Source organism: Narcine bancroftii, chromosome 14 (assembly GCF_036971445.1).
Source record: "Narcine bancroftii isolate sNarBan1 chromosome 14, sNarBan1.hap1, whole genome shotgun sequence".
NCBI classification, from domain to species: domain Eukaryota; kingdom Metazoa; phylum Chordata; class Chondrichthyes; order Torpediniformes; family Narcinidae; genus Narcine; species Narcine bancroftii.
In genome coordinates, this window is record NC_091482.1 from 8,661,061 (window position 1) to 8,678,336 (window position 17,276).

At 43.8% G+C, this 17,276-nt stretch overlaps 1 protein-coding gene across 10 annotated transcripts in view; it reads left to right on the top strand.

Moving 5' to 3' along the window:
- Positions 1 to 17,276, top strand: part of LOC138749564 (serine/threonine-protein kinase NLK-like) — an 89,793-nt gene that overhangs the window by 30,363 nt on the left and 42,154 nt on the right. For all 10 annotated transcript variants that reach the window (XR_011348745.1, XM_069911103.1, XM_069911105.1 and 7 more), the window contains exons 2-3: positions 10,972 to 11,101; positions 11,733 to 11,788. Coding sequence is in view for 9 of the 10 variants with exons in the window: in XM_069911103.1 (XP_069767204.1) it covers positions 10,972 to 11,101; positions 11,733 to 11,788 (186 nt within the window). In the remaining variant the exon portion in view is untranslated. The remainder of the gene's footprint in view (positions 1 to 10,971; positions 11,102 to 11,732; positions 11,789 to 17,276) is intronic.

A 17,276-nucleotide genomic window follows, 5' to 3' on the forward strand; every position in this document is an offset into this window, starting at 1 on the left:
TTGCATAAATTCAAGACAAAAATAATTAATGCAAAAAAAAAAGTGAGGTAATGTCCATAGATTCATTATCTGTTCAGAGAAAAAGGCAATTCCACATAAAGATGGAAACTGATACAGATAAACACTTCTGTGGCAGGGCTTGGAGGCCATTACATGTCTTCACGTTAAAAATAATTCAACTGTACTAATGAGAATCACTGCAGAAGCTGGTGACTCTGTGATAAGTCCGAGGCCAATGTCAGAATATCTTTTAAGGGTGTACCCTCACAAGGTGTCAGACCCTGATGGTGCAGCTGGCAGGGTACAGAAAATCTGTGCCAGCCAATGAGATGGGGTGTTCATGGACATTTTTAATCTCACACTGCTGCAGATGGAGATTCCCACCTACTTCAAAACGGCAACAGTTGTACTCGTGCCCAAAGAAGAGCAGAATGAACAACATCGGCGACTATCCTCCAGTAGCTCTCGTATCTAATGAAATGCTTCTGGTTATGGCCAGAATTAACTCGTACCTAAAAAGAAAAAGCCATTGCAATTTGCCTGCCACCACAATCGTTCCACAGCAGATGCAGTCTTGCTGGTTCTCCACTCAGCCCTGAATCACCTGGACAGTACCAAAATCAGGCTGCTTTACATCAATACCATTTCCTCAGTACTGGTCAGCAAGCTTCAAAATTTGAACCTCTCCTCTTTCCTTTGCAACTGGATCATTTGACTTCCTCATTGGAAGACCACAGTCAGTGCAGATTGGTAACAGCATCTCCTCACTGACATTCAACAGAGGCACACCTGAAGGATGTATGCTTGGCCCAGGGCTCTGCTCTACTCTCGACACTTAGGACTGTGTGCCTAGATACAATTCAAATGGCTGGCACCACAGTTGTCACAGAATCACAGAGGGCAATGAGGTAGTGTACAGGAGCAAGAGAGATCAACTAGTTGAGTGGTGTCACAACAACCTTGCACTCAATGTTAGCAAAGCTAAGGAATTGACTGAACTTCAGGAAGGGATAAATCGGCAGGACACAACCCAGTCCTACTTATGTGTCAGCAGTAGAAAGGGTTATGAAATTCAAATTCCTGGGTGTCAACATCTCCCAAGATCTGTCCTGGGGCCTCCATGCAGATGCAGTCCTGAAGAAGGCTCAACAGCAGCTATATTTTGTGAGATGTTTGAGGAAATTTGGTATCTCACCAAGGATTTCTACACATGTATATGGAGAGCACTGGTTGCATCACCATCTGGTATAGAGGTGCCATTGCACAGGACAGGAAAAGGCTGCAGAGGGTGTAAACTCAGCCAGTGCAATCATTGCTATTAATCTTTACTCCATTAGAGATGCCTTTTAAGAGGCACTGACTAAAGCAAACGACTTCTATCCTCAAGGACCCTCACCACCCAGGCATACCCTTTTCTCACTGGTACCATCAGGAGCCTGAAGATGCACACCCAATGTTCTTCCCATCAGATTTCTGAACAGATAATGAATCTAGACATTACCTCACTTTTTTTCTTTTGCATTAATTATTTTTGTCTTGAATTTATGCAAACATAATTTATAGCAATTTTGTACCTGTAGTGCACAATACTGCTGCAACAAAAGAACAAAATTTGGGACATGTTCATGACAATAATCCTGTTTCTGACAATCAATTCATCTTGATAATCTTGTGTCTCCAGTAATATCAACTCTGAGCAAAATGCAGTACTTCAGGTGTAGCAAGATTTTAATTGCAAGGTACATAGAACATAAAAATAGTCTGTGTCATCATTTCATTTGTCTTGTACATAATGAGTGCGAGCTTTCAATTGTGCGAAGTTGCACCATATTCCTTGAACCATTTTTTTTTAGTTTGTGGACCATACAATATTACAGCACATTAACAGACAATTTGGACCTTCTCGTCTATGCCAAAACTATTTTGTCTAGTCACACTGATCTGCACCCAGTCCATCACCCTCCATACCCCTCCCATCATGTACCTGTCCCAATTTTTAAATGTTAAGATTCAGCTGCATTGAGTTCCACATTCCCACCACTCTGTGCAAAGTTCCCCTAAACTTTTTCTTTCCCCCTTAACCCATGTCCTCTGGTTAATATCTCACCTACCCTCTGTAGAAAAAACCTACCTATATTTACTCTGTCTATAACCCCTCATTCTTCTATGTCCCAGGGAGAAAAAAGCATAACCTGTGTAACTGTTCCTGAAGTCTGTGCAACATCTCAGTAAATTATCTTTACTGATGAACTGGGAATTTCTTGTAGGTGATCAGCAATGAAGACAAATATCACTTGTATAGTAAACAAACATTGTAAAGCAAGGTTGGGAATTTTTTTTGAAAGAAACATTCCAAAAGAAACACCTCCTGTTAGTAGTCCAGGGTTCACTCCACCCAAACTGGTGCTCTGTAGGGCTGTTGTATGCAGTCTCTTAAGTCAAGAAATATGTAGATGAAAAAAATATTGAGTTAGTCATTGCCTCTTTAAAATGATCTTTCTATTTTTGCTAATGTTTATATGAATAAAAAATTGAGTCCTAGACAATGAAAGTTGATTAAAGATGCGGTGGGACTTGGATCAGTTGGCGAGAGCAATACGAGGTGGAATTTGATCCGGATAAGTGTGCAGTTACACACTTTTGGGAGGTCCAATTCTGAGGACCAGGAGAATAAACACTTGGAAGTGTTGATGTAAAGAAAGACCTTGGGTTGCAAGTCCATAGTTCCCTCAAAATGGCAACAGAACACAAGGAGATAGGGTTGCGAAAGTGTTCATCGGCTGAGGCATTGGGTGGAATGATGTGTTGCATTTGCACAAAATGTTTTGGTCTGCAGTTGGAGTATTATGTACATGCTACACTACAGAATGGATGTGGTAGTAATAGAGGGCAGAAGATATTAATCCTATTTTTGTCTGGAACAGAGGGATATATTTATAAGGAGAGACTGGGCATGTTGGATTTATTCTCACTGGATATTGGAGGCTGGGGGGGTGACATTGTAGAGGTTTACAAAATGACTGGAGGCAAAGATATTCTATCCTTTTCCAGAGCAGTCTAAAAATATACAGCAACAATTAGATATAAAGTAAGTTTTCCAACACAAGCTGTGAAAGGATGTGGTGGAAGCAAATGCTGTTAGTGTTCAAAAGCCTTTGATTAAGAAAGGAGCAGAGAAATGTAGGCCAAGTAGGATTAGCACAGAAAGACAAAGGTCAGCATGGGTGAGGAGAAGATGCAAAGACCTAATTCTGTGTTGTACATTTCACTGATTTTGTGATTAAATGTTATTTCATCTGCCAAGCTTTTGTCTACATAATCTAACTACAGTACAACTCCAATTATCCAACATGGACAGCACTGGACCTATTTTGGATAAATGATATTTTCAGAGATTTGATCATTTTTTTTTAAAAAAAAACAGCCCAGTAGCAACAGCAGATCACTTGTGTTTAAACAACAGCAAACAAGAAGGAAAGGCTTTTTAAGCCTGAAATAATGTTTAATTCTCACAAAAAAACAATCTGAAGATAAATACAACAGCAAAAACTCAAATTTCTACTCGGGTTTTCCAAAAATTTTTCAACCTGTGAAGTCAGTTCAGCTCCAAAAAAATTTTTGGATAACTGAAGATTTCTGATTGTTTAGGATATCCTCATTTATCCAATATTTTCAGAGGTGAAATGATGTCATTTCGGGTTTGAAATTTTTCAGATAAATGAGGATTTGATTTTCTGAAATCCTCAATTATCCGGTGGGGGTGGGGGGAAGGAATTCCGAGCTAGACAGGTGTTACTTCTGTGTCCAAAAGATTTTGGATAACTGAGGATTTTGGATAATCCAATTTTGGATCATCATTGTACTGTAAATCTTACAACTTGTGTAATCTGTTGCGAGACTGGCTGAGTTCTTCAAGCATCTGTATTTTTGCTACAATCACAGACTTTAGTGTTTCCACCCTATCTCTGCCATATAACCTCTCCCATCTAAATCACTTATTACAAACTATAAATTAGCCTCCAACATTTGTCCCAAGGTACTCCAAGTTCCAACTTGCCAGCCTGAAAATGAGCCATCATTTCTGGCTGGCTAATAAAACAGCTGTGTACATGAGGCACATGTTGCAAGGGATCAAAACTATAATAACCACAAGACATCCTTGCAAGTCGAAGCCAACGACACCGTCCTTCACCTAGATTCAACAATTTGGAGAAGGATCAAGTAAGAGTGTAGATAAAGTAAAAAGCAAAAGTTTTAAAAAAAGAAAAAACGAGTGTATAAAATTCTAGTACAAATAGAGGCAAAGATGACTATATTTTAAAAGCACATTGCATATAAGGGTACTTTATCTGACTGCCTGTAGTATATGAAACAAGGTCAGTGAACTTGTGGCACAAATCAATACTCCTCCACCTGGCAGAACTTGTCCTTGCTCTAAATAACTTCTCCTTCAACTCATTGCACTTCCTCCAAATCAAAGGAGTAGCCATGGGTCCCAGCTTTGTGGAGAAATCCATGCAGCAAGACCTCCCCCTCCCCAACTCTTCCTCCGGTATACAGACGACTACATTGGAGCTGCCTCATGCACCCGCGATGAGCTTGTCAACTTCATCCACTACATCCATTTTCCACCCTAATCTCAAACACACCTGGTCCATCACCAATAACATTCTCCCCTTCCTGGATCTCTGTCTCCATTTGGGGAGAAGAGTTTTCCACTGACATACTAACCCTCCAACTCCCACAACTACCTGGACTACACTTTCTCACATCCTGCCCCCTACAATGTTTTATCTCCTTCTCTCAATTTCTCCACTTCTTCCCGTTCCTGGTCTTCCAGTCCAGAGTTTCTGAAATGTTTGCCGCCTTTCACAAATGTGACTTCTCCACCACTATCAACTCGGCCCTCAACTGCATCTCCATTTCCTGCTCAGCTGCCCAGGCCCCCTCTGCCCCTAGACGCAACCCAACATGGAATCCCCTCATCCTCACCTACCACCCCACCAGCCTTCGCATCCAACACATCATCTGCCGGAATTTCTGGCACTGACTCCAGGATCCCACCACCAGACATTTTTCCCTCTCCTCCCTCTTGGGCTTCTGCAGGGACTGCTCCTCTGCAATTTAAGAAACTGGTTAAATATTGCAATTAAAAGAATATTAATAATGTGCTATTCTGTAAGTTGCTTCATATAATCTTTATTTGAAAGCTATTCTTTTTATTGCACAACTCTCTAAACAATGATGTAGGGAAGTCTATAACAAGTTTTGGAATTTGGGGTTATCAGTAATTGAAGAGCCATCGTTTAAAAGTCAGTTTCAAAAATAGCATTTGTTCAGGTAGAATAATGAAAAAAAAACATTTTAGATTTGAATTTGGGACTGAGTTTTTAAAGTGAATTCCTGCCACAATTTCTGGTGTTGTCATCATGCACCATCTTTAATGAAACATTTGCAATAAGTTTTCTGACAAGGAGCTTAATGTTTTTATTCCAAGAAAATACCAAATAGCACTTTTTGAAATTTCACTGCATTTTGACATTCATCCTAATTAAGTTCATGGAAATCTGGAAAGATTTTAGTTACGCTTGTATTTTTTTAAATGAAATCTTTATGGCTCTTTTTCCTATTTCTAAACATGCTCATCAAATCAATTATGTACAAATTTTGAGAGGGTTCACTTAATGAGTCCAGTTATTTCCATTGATTTAGTCAGTGCCACTATTGAATCTGGAATTTCTTTTATCTGTAACCCAAACAAACTTCCCCAAGGTTGTGGATAATATAGTGATGTGTATCATTTATGGTTACCATTTTTGACTTGGGAGGAAGATGGAGACCTTGAGGGGAATTTGAGAGGAGCATATTAAAGCCAAAACTAGAAATTACAATGTAATAAGTGAAATAAAGTGCAGCAAATAGTCAAACACCAAATAGGGTCAAAGTATGGTAACATTAAAATGACCAAGTTAAAGGAACTATTTAAACTTGTGCAGCATCTGCAGCAAGGCAGACTAATTAATCATACAGATTATATATAGTTGGGTGTAATTTAATTGGCATTAGAGACCAGACTGTAAGATGAACCTGAATGTTAAAGGGGAGTTGACTGTAAAAATGTAGATGGGCAGCACACTTAAAGGATGAGATATGTCCTCTGGTGAAAATAGTGAGATCAGGTAGAAGCCAAATTATTGCATATTTATTTGTGGGATAAATCCAGAAATTTAGAAGACTATGCAACAAGCCAACTGTGGCACAAGAGGCTGCCATTTGGCTCATCAGATGCAATGTTATGTGGGAAGATGTGAAATATTCACTTTGTAACAAGACATAAAAACAATATTTTACTCACTGGTGAGATTGGGACCAACATGTCCTTGCAAGTCCCTGAAGGATGATGTGTAGCTGTAGAAAGTGAATATAATCTTGGCCTTTATTACCAGACAATTTCAACACAAGAGTAAAGATGCCTGATTACAGTTGTATGAGGCCTTGGTGATACAGCACCTGGAGTATTGTGAAGGGTTTTGGTCTTTTGCCTAGACAAAACGGAGAGATTTCAGATTTATTGACAGAGTATATAACATCACATACAACCCTGAGAATCTTTCTCCTGTGCAGGCAAGGCAACATTGTCGTGCAACTCTGATGATCTGAAATTAGTCTCCGAAATCCTTATCTGAAATTTTTAACATTTATATAGCACTTGGAATGTGAATTATGGATATGATTTACAACTTGTATGTTTTTTGTTACAACACCTGTTTTATTAATTCTATATAATTATCCACGTCAATTATTGAATCATTATCTGCATGTTCTGTATTAAAATTAATAAAAATGTAGGTCAAAGGCCCTATTTCCATGCAGAACTGTGTTGGTCTAGTATTTATTCCAATACTGTATTATCCTTTTCTATAATATAGAGAGGAAAGCAGGCAAGTACTATTCTAAATGAAAATAGCTACAGACGGGTGGGCAATGTGTGCTTAATTAGTCGTGCCTTCGACTCTTGCATTTAATCAAAATCTGCTTCCTATATTGAGAAGAAATTGTTTTGCCATATGGAAGTGCATGTTCCTTATTAAGGCAACCAGCATTAACCCAATATAGTTCTTATCTTGACTACATAACTTCAAATCAAATGGGGGAAAATACAACATCCATTTTATCTTTATCAGCATTGATTCTCTAATCATCTGTGACTTGGTTTATGAGAAAAATGTTAATGCACAAGAATTTATGGGCATTATTGACTAGTGTAACAATTTGTAGAACTGTTTTTATGGAAAGAGCCGTAAATATTGTGAGATCAGATCACAAGTCTTAAATTACAATTTCATCAGATGTGTTTCAATATAATTTATTTTCAGTTGCAGATTCTTGATTGCATTCAGTTATGTAAATTAGTTATTAGAAAAAGATTTTAATAAGGCCACATGTAATTAAAGACTTTCACTTTGACTTGACCATTGCTGTTGCAAAAAGACTCTGGATCAAGCAGCATCTATAGAGACAAATGGTTAACATTTTGGGTTGAGATCCTGCATTAGAATTGGAAGGAGATGAGAAAGAGCAATAAGGCAAAGGTTGGTAGGCAATAGGTAGAACCAAGTGGGTCAAGTCAAACACAAACTGAAAGAACAGCACCTCGCATTCTGCCTGCATAGCCTACAATAAACTGGAATAAATAAACTTCAGCTAACTTGTGTTTGCTGTGCTCCTTTTTTCCATGTGTTCTATGTGGTCAAGGCCCTACTGATAGTCAATTTGATTTTATGGGTTTGTTGTGAACTTTAATGAAAATTCTGGAAAGCATGAGAGACTTAAAATTCTGGCTCCTGTTAGTCAAAATAGAATTGTGATTACTGGAAGTTGCTGCATGAGTAATATTTGTTCTTTGGATAATTTAGCACCTTGCTGTGAAATTTCAGTTAATACCAGTTTTTATATGGATTTTTTTTACTGTCAGAATTGGCCTGTTTGTGAAATCAATGGTTAAAGCAAAACATCTGTATTTATGGTTCAAAACTGATTATTGAACTAGAGCAGATCGCCAATTCTTTTTTAAACTTAATATTTATCATTTCATTTTTTTTAAGTATTTGCTCCTAAATTGCCATTATCAACACTGGCTTTTTGATGAGAGGATCATAAAGAGTTCAAAAAAGCACTTGAGGAAAGCCCTTTTACAAAGTATGGAGGAAGAGTGGAGATGTGGGGAGCTTGACTTAATGGGCTGACTGAGAGCCTCCTTCATGATTTTTTGATTCACATTTGCAAATAGCTTGTTCTAGGTGCTGGTCAAACTACTTTGTCTCAAATATCATTGAGCTTTGAGGGCTGATGGAGCTATGGGAGAAAAAAAACCTCATGCACGGTGAGTATTTAGTCACACTGCTGACTTGCACAGTGGAAAGATTGGCAGAAAACGAACTACTGATTTCAAAATATATTATTAGTGCAGCTGTTCTAGTGAAATTTTTTGTTAGTGGTGATCCATTGTGCTTCTGGAAGATGTTATGATGGCAATCCTATGATGTTGACAGTCCTCTATATTCAATATAGAGGACTATATCTTTGCCTCCTATGGATGCTGCAAGACCTGCTGAGTTCCTCCAGTATTTTTTGCTAAGATTATTTGAGTCCCTAGATGGCATGAAAGGGAATTGGTGAAAGGACATGTTGCATTGCATATGGTTGCAAGGGAGAATGCCATAATCACGGTTTTAGTTGGTGGGAATGGAAGAGTGGACCAGTGAGTCACAAAGGAACAGTCCTTGTGAAATGCTGACAGAGAAGAGGGAAAGATGTATATGGTGGAAATTGAAGAGAATAGTCTGTTGAATGCAGAGGCTGGGAGGATGAAAGGTGAGGACCAGGGGAAATCTGGTCATCTAATTTGTTTTAGAATTGACTATTTACTATTGTTGACATTCATGGCAATTTGTAAAGGCAGGTTTTGTGCTTTATAAAAATTATTCCTTCAAGTTGTGTGATTCCATTTCAGAGTTAAACTTAATTTTTTTAAACTTATCAAACTTCATGGAAGACATTAGAACATCAGTTAAAATTTTGAGAAACAAGTATTCATGATTAATTAATCATAAATGATCAATTTCATTCCCGTAATTATCCGTAAAATTTTGGGATTGGTATCCAAGGCTAGTCAGCACCACTTTGTAGATTCAGTGATTATTTTTTCTCTCTCTGTGTTCGTGCTAAATTGTTTCTTGAAGTTGAAGTTCTGAAATATTTCATTGTGCATTTCTATTGGAATTTTCACATTTTAATGGTATAGTAATGGAGTTGAGGAACAAGTTGTGTGTAATTATGGCTTCTGTTTTGCCCACATCAGAAGTATTTCTAGTTAGCCATTTTTGGTTGGAGATGTTTGTAAAGTATCATGGGATATGATATACAGCCGTCCTTTTAATAATCTATCGAGATATCTTGAAGTGGAGCTTTTGTTCTGATTTGGATGTAAAATTACTGCTGTTATGAGCCCAGAGGACCCCAAAACCCAGCAGCAACAGAAATTCACCAATGCAAATGGTTACTTAAACAAAAGTTGCTTTTAAATATCTTTAAACATGAAAATAGGATCAAATTTTATCTTATTACTGTAACTTAACCCCCCTTCTAATTCTAAGTAATGTAATGTGTACATAAGTTCAGAAAAGTTGTTTGATTCACAGTCCAATCTCACTTCTCACTCCTCCAAGTTCACTGATTGCAGGCTATTCTTAGACTGAGCACAGAATTTAACATTTCATCTTAGTGACTATAGGCCCTTTCATCTTGGCAACCCACTAAATTGGTGTGAATGACCCATTTTGAAATCCGGTAGAGCCGTTCACACTGGACCATGTGCCCTTTCACATTACCAACTCAGTATTGCGGAGCTAAGGGGACCCCAATCTCCAGCGGTGATGTATTATGTACTCTCAGGCAGTGAATGCTTTGTTCTACAAGGAGATTTACCCACATTTCACTCCAGCCCCTCACTCTCTGGGTGAACAGGGATGGTGTGGGTGTTGTGAGTGAGAAAACAGATTTGATGGGTCTCAAAAACAAGGACTCTGAATGCAGTTTTGTAGTAAACTATTTTGTGTACAAAAGATGAGCGTGGGAAAATGGTAATGAGATGACACACAGGACACAGTTTATGACGAGCGTGACAAGGCAACGAAACAGGCGCGCACAATTTATAGCAAGCATGGGAAAGTGGTAGCAGGAATAAAACACATATGAGCCTGGGAAAGTCACACCGACAATGAAACACCCACTGCCACCCAACCATCAGAACTCATAGAAGTAATTGAGGATTTTTTACTCCATTCCACAAATGTTCAATTTGATGAACAGCATGTGGATTGTTTGTAGTCATTCCAACAAGTTCCTGTTCTCATTCTGCACTCTTTCCATATACTAGTCAAGTGTTTTCTGCTGTGATCTCACTTTTTTGCTCTTTCCATTCCCTGCCTCTTCAAGAACCACCCACATATGCAAGAACGTTATCAGCGCATCACTAATGGGACCAGGCATACTGGGTTGCCTGTTCACATTGAAACCAATTAGAAATGGATTGGTTTTCATGCTACCTCCCTAGGCGATTAATTCCTGAGTCCATTTGGACGTCTCCCCATTCCGGGTTGGGAGCATTTACACTGGGAGATGACCCGGTAAATTGCCAGTTTCTTCCCACGTTCAAGTGCCAGTGTGAAAGGGGCTATAAATATGGTAAGATGAGTCCAACTTTTAAAACTTCAGACCAAGTTAAGAGTAAAATTTTCATCTCCAGAAAATGAAGCTGGTGCTGGAGAAAATGTTGGTGCTATTAGGACAATGCATGGGTGGATTATTAATGTAAAAACTTGTTTAGTATGGATTTAAATTTCTTGCAAATGTTTGGTTCATAAGGGCACACTTTTCAGAAAACCTTTTATAGTTCATTTTCTAACATAGGTCAGTTACGGATCCTAGAGATGGAAAAAGAGTCGCTCTCAAAAAGATGCCAAACGTCTTCCAGAATCTAGTTTCCTGCAAGAGGGTCTTCCGTGAGTTGAAGATGCTCTGTTTCTTCAAGCATGATAATGTAAGTACCTGTAAATTGATGTGTAGACTGTATTGAAGTACAGTGAGAAAGTTAATTTTGTGAGCAGTCAAGCTGGTTAACTTGCTACAGCAATGAAAACGAGTACAGGGTGCAGAGTTAGAGCTCAGTTAGAACAAAGCAATGTTTTGTTTCTACCTTCAGTGACAATGATTTAATTCCACCCAGCTTCCCCAAAATTATGTCTGATCTACATGCTTAAATCTTCGACATTTAAATCTGGATTATCCAGTATGAAAATTTGACAGTTTGGGCATATTTAAAAATAACTGATTTTGTAGTAACAAATTACATCAAAGCTTGATATTATCTGATCAATCTAAGGGCCACGACTATTCAGATGAATTTATGTGGCCACAGAATTTACTAAATATAAAGCCATCTTGCTTTGAATGAGTGCAGCTAACATTGAGCCAGTTTTATTAGTGAAGTTTGAAGTCTTAAAGCTGTTTTGACATAATTGAATAATCTAACCTATTAAAGAGTTATTAACAATTGACCCATTACATTTTATGTAACTGAAAGATTATTGAAAGCTCGATTTGATTTTTTTTTTAATTGAACCTATTTAACCGAAAAGCCTACTGTCATTACCTTTTCTGTTTTGTTTCAGGTGCTTTCTGCACTTGATATACTCCAACCACCACACATTGACTACTTTGAAGAAATGTATCCTGCTTGTCAAATTTAATATTACTGAAGTTTCTTCAACTGTCTACTTCTGTGCATTAATGGTGAAAAATATCGTTAGAATTTTGTTAGGTATTTTGAAGCTGCATATTTGAGACTTGTTGCAGTATATACATGTTCACTTGATAATGGCTGTGTTGCCCCCTAACAAAAATGTAACACATTGGCAAAACAAGCAACTTGAAATGGTTGATTTTAATTTGGAGGTAACAGGCCCTGCTGCCCTCAAGTCCATGCCACCCAAATACACCCATGTGACCAATTGACCTTCTAGCCCTAATCATCTTTGGAAGATGGGAGGAAACCTGGAGTATTCAGAGGAAACCCATGTGGAGACTGGGAGGGCGCGGAGACTGGGAGGGCGCGGAGACTGGGAGGGCGCGGAGACTGGGAGGGCGCGGAGACTGGGAGGGCGCGGAGACTGGGAGGGCGCGGAGACTGGGAGGGCGCGGAGACTGGGAGGGCGCGGAGACTGGGAGGGCGCGGAGACTGGGAGGGCGCGGAGACTGGGAGGGCGCGGAGACTGGGAGGGCGCGGAGACTGGGAGGGCGCGGAGACTGGGAGGGCGCGGAGACTGGGAGGGCGCGGAGACTGGGAGGGCGCGGAGACTGGGAGGGCGCGGAGACTGGGAGGGCGCGGAGACTGGGAGGGCGCGGAGACTGGGAGGGCGCGGAGACTGGGAGGGCGCGGAGACTGGGAGGGCGCGGAGACTGGGAGGGCGCGGAGACTGGGAGGGCGCGGAGACTGGGAGGGCGCGGAGACTGGGAGGGCGCGGAGACTGGGAGGGCGCGGAGACTGGGAGGGCGCGGAGACTGGGAGGGCGCGGAGACTGGGAGGGCGCGGAGACTGGGAGGGCGCGGAGACTGGGAGGGCGCGGAGACTGGGAGGGCGCGGAGACTGGGAGGGCGCGGAGACTGGGAGGGCGCGGAGACTGGGAGGGCGCGGAGACTGGGAGGGCGCGGAGACTGGGAGGGCGCGGAGACTGGGAGGGCGCGGAGACTGGGAGGGCGCGGAGACTGGGAGGGCGCGGAGACTGGGAGGGCGCGGAGACTGGGAGGGCGCGGAGACTGGGAGGGCGCGGAGACTGGGAGGGCGCGGAGACTGGGAGGGCGCGGAGACTGGGAGGGCGCGGAGACTGGGAGGGCGCGGAGACTGGGAGGGCGCGGAGACTGGGAGGGCGCGGAGACTGGGAGGGCGCGGAGACTGGGAGGGCGCGGAGACTGGGAGGGCGCGGAGACTGGGAGGGCGCGGAGACTGGGAGGGCGCGGAGACTGGGAGGGCGCGGAGACTGGGAGGGCGCGGAGACTGGGAGGGCGCGGAGACTGGGAGGGCGCGGAGACTGGGAGGGCGCGGAGACTGGGAGGGCGCGGAGACTGGGAGGGCGCGGAGACTGGGAGGGCGCGGAGACTGGGAGGGCGCGGAGACTGGGAGGGCGCGGAGACTGGGAGGGCGCGGAGACTGGGAGGGCGCGGAGACTGGGAGGGCGCGGAGACTGGGAGGGCGCGGAGACTGGGAGGGCGCGGAGACTGGGAGGGCGCGGAGACTGGGAGGGCGCGGAGACTGGGAGGGCGCGGAGACTGGGAGGGCGCGGAGACTGGGAGGGCGCGGAGACTGGGAGGGCGCGGAGACTGGGAGGGCGCGGAGACTGGGAGGGCGCGGAGACTGGGAGGGCGCGGAGACTGGGAGGGCGCGGAGACTGGGAGGGCGCGGAGACTGGGAGGGCGCGGAGACTGGGAGGGCGCGGAGACTGGGAGGGCGCGGAGACTGGGAGGGCGCGGAGACTGGGAGGGCGCGGAGACTGGGAGGGCGCGGAGACTGGGAGGGCGCGGAGACTGGGAGGGCGCGGAGACTGGGAGGGCGCGGAGACTGGGAGGGCGCGGAGACTGGGAGGGCGCGGAGACTGGGAGGGCGCGGAGACTGGGAGGGCGCGGAGACTGGGAGGGCGCGGAGACTGGGAGGGCGCGGAGACTGGGAGGGCGCGGAGACTGGGAGGGCGCGGAGACTGGGAGGGCGCGGAGACTGGGAGGGCGCGGAGACTGGGAGGGCGCGGAGACTGGGAGGGCGCGGAGACTGGGAGGGCGCGGAGACTGGGAGGGCGCGGAGACTGGGAGGGCGCGGAGACTGGGAGGGCGCGGAGACTGGGAGGGCGCGGAGACTGGGAGGGCGCGGAGACTGGGAGGGCGCGGAGACTGGGAGGGCGCGGAGACTGGGAGGGCGCGGAGACTGGGAGGGCGCGGAGACTGGGAGGGCGCGGAGACTGGGAGGGCGCGGAGACTGGGAGGGCGCGGAGACTGGGAGGGCGCGGAGACTGGGAGGGCGCGGAGACTGGGAGGGCGCGGAGACTGGGAGGGCGCGGAGACTGGGAGGGCGCGGAGACTGGGAGGGCGCGGAGACTGGGAGGGCGCGGAGACTGGGAGGGCGCGGAGACTGGGAGGGCGCGGAGACTGGGAGGGCGCGGAGACTGGGAGGGCGCGGAGACTGGGAGGGCGCGGAGACTGGGAGGGCGCGGAGACTGGGAGGGCGCGGAGACTGGGAGGGCGCGGAGACTGGGAGGGCGCGGAGACTGGGAGGGCGCGGAGACTGGGAGGGCGCGGAGACTGGGAGGGCGCGGAGACTGGGAGGGCGCGGAGACTGGGAGGGCGCGGAGACTGGGAGGGCGCGGAGACTGGGAGGGCGCGGAGACTGGGAGGGCGCGGAGACTGGGAGGGCGCGGAGACTGGGAGGGCGCGGAGACTGGGAGGGCGCGGAGACTGGGAGGGCGCGGAGACTGGGAGGGCGCGGAGACTGGGAGGGCGCGGAGACTGGGAGGGCGCGGAGACTGGGAGGGCGCGGAGACTGGGAGGGCGCGGAGACTGGGAGGGCGCGGAGACTGGGAGGGCGCGGAGACTGGGAGGGCGCGGAGACTGGGAGGGCGCGGAGACTGGGAGGGCGCGGAGACTGGGAGGGCGCGGAGACTGGGAGGGCGCGGAGACTGGGAGGGCGCGGAGACTGGGAGGGCGCGGAGACTTGAATCTGGGTTGCTGACACTGTAATAGCATTGCACTAACTATTACACTCACCATGTCATCATTCAGCAAAAATGTTTCCTGGATTTTAGTTTGCATTTTTGTAAGATGTGACTATTGGTTATAAAATAAATAACTATTTAGTTAACATTCTTGCATCAGCAGAACCCTAAAATGAAAGGAAACAAATTATTTAACTTGAAACACGAAGTCTGTGCTCTTAGTGTTAATTACATATTCAGTTGTTTGTGAGGAGTGGGAAAAAAGCCTAGTTGCTGAACGAAGCAATAAAATTAAACAAATTACAGTAAAATACCCCATAATCGGGCACCTGCAGGGATTGCGAATGCTGGATATGCAAATTTTCTGGTTGACTGAGACTTGCTCTTACAATTCCTAATTAATGCACCTGCATTAAGAATAAATAGCTTAAAAGACAAAAGAGAGTGCAAAATGTAAAGTAACTTGGGGATAAAAGACTGCTTCAAGTATTTTGCAATATCTTTATCTTTTTAAAATACAATAATTCAATTTTCTTAAAGGTGGCTCGTTGGTTGTTTCAAATTAACGTTCCTAACAAAGGATAAACTTCAAATCTTCCAGGGCATGACTTGTAAGACAGCATCCATTTAAAAAAAAAATTTATTGCATTAAAAGGTAATGATGCCTTGTGCTATCCTATACTTCAGTGATTTCGAAAAAAAAAAGTTGGTTTATCTTCAAACAGCCTTTTAAAATAGGAACCACTGCTTGGTTACTCAGTACTTAAATATTATAGTTTGATATTGATATAGTAAAATATAATTATAAAGCCACAGCAATCTGACATTTTAAAATTTGGTAAGATTATTTAACTAGCAGAACTTGGGTTAATCGTTAAAAAATCTGATATTTTACTGAAAGTCCAATAATGTTTTTTTCACAAATTTTCTCTCATTTGAAGGATTACCTAACCAGAACAATAAATTAAATACTTGTGCTCTAAAGTATTGCTTGATGGTAGATTTTTAAAGTTTTATCCTTGTTTTTGCAAGTTTGTCAAACTCCAAAACTATGTGGGGAGAGAATTTCTTCCTTGGTTGGTGTTTAAAAACTAGCCAATCTTGTTGTTTAAGCTACAGAAGCATTTAAAATAAAAAGAATGGACCTTGTCAGACACCATCTGTTCAAACTTGGTAAATTTAAACACAGGGATATTGGAAGCATTGGGTAAACATTTGGCTCTATTCCAAGCTTCAGCCCCTCAATTAAATTATCTAGAGATGTTAATCAGATGTGCTGTGTAAATTAAGAGAACCTTTTGAGCTTGCATTAAGATTTTTTAAATATGTCATTATTAAAATCAAAAATAGAGGTATTTCAACTCTTTATTTAAATGGTCTTTGTTGCTTGACATGAGATATGGATATATGGTGATTTTATAGGATTTTCAGTGTGTAAAACAACATCTAATTGAAATTTACATTTGTGGTTCACAAAAACTAGATAAATGATAGGGAGCAATTTTTAAAAAGGCCCATGTGGAACTATTAAAAACAAGATTTGTTAATTTCAATACTGATATAATCTGAAAGGATAGATACCTATTTGTTCCAAGATGCAGCATTCTACAAGTGTACACAAGGGATTACATTTGTAGAACAGATGTGAACATGAGCAACTGGGCTGTTATACACAAATGTCTTTCTCTAGAATTTCAGTTTAGCTGTGAACCATGTTATAATTTACAACTTTGCTTGAAAAACCAAAATCATCCTTGTTTTTCATGAAGAATTGCTGAGAAGTAAGAAATTCTCCAGGACTATTAATGACAATACAGATGCCTCCCTTCAAAACTAACTATTGAGGTCTATAGATTTGAAAAGATGACTTCCGGCAAATAATTCTTGGCCACATCTAATTTTGAAATCTATGCATTTTGGCACAAAACTTGACATACTGATCATATGATTTTGAGGAGAATCGTGATACAAGTGGATGAGTTTGGGGTTTCTCTCATGGTTCCATGCAAAATGTCATCTCTTAGCATCTTGTTATTGCAGATGTGGTGTTCTGTGAATAATCTTTTTAAAAAGGCTGATTTGAAGATCTTGGGCTGATCTTCAGTTTATCCATAACCAACTACAATCTCGCCCTCGGGCTAAAATGCACCTGCTTTGGACTCGGGCTAAAATGCACCTGCTTTGGACTCGGCCTGAAATGCACCTGCTTTGGCCTCGGCCTGAAACGCACCTGCTTTGGCCTCGGCCTGAAACGCACCTGCTTTGGCCTCGGCCTGAAACGCACCTGCTTTGGCCTCGGCCTGAAACGCACCTGCTTTGGCCTCGGCCTGAAACGCACCTGCTTTGGCCTCGGCCTGAAACGCACCTGCTTTGGCCTCGGCCTGAAACGCACCTGCTTTGGCCTCGGCCTGAAACGCACCTGCTTTGGCCTCGGCCTGAAACGCACCTGCTTTGGCCTCG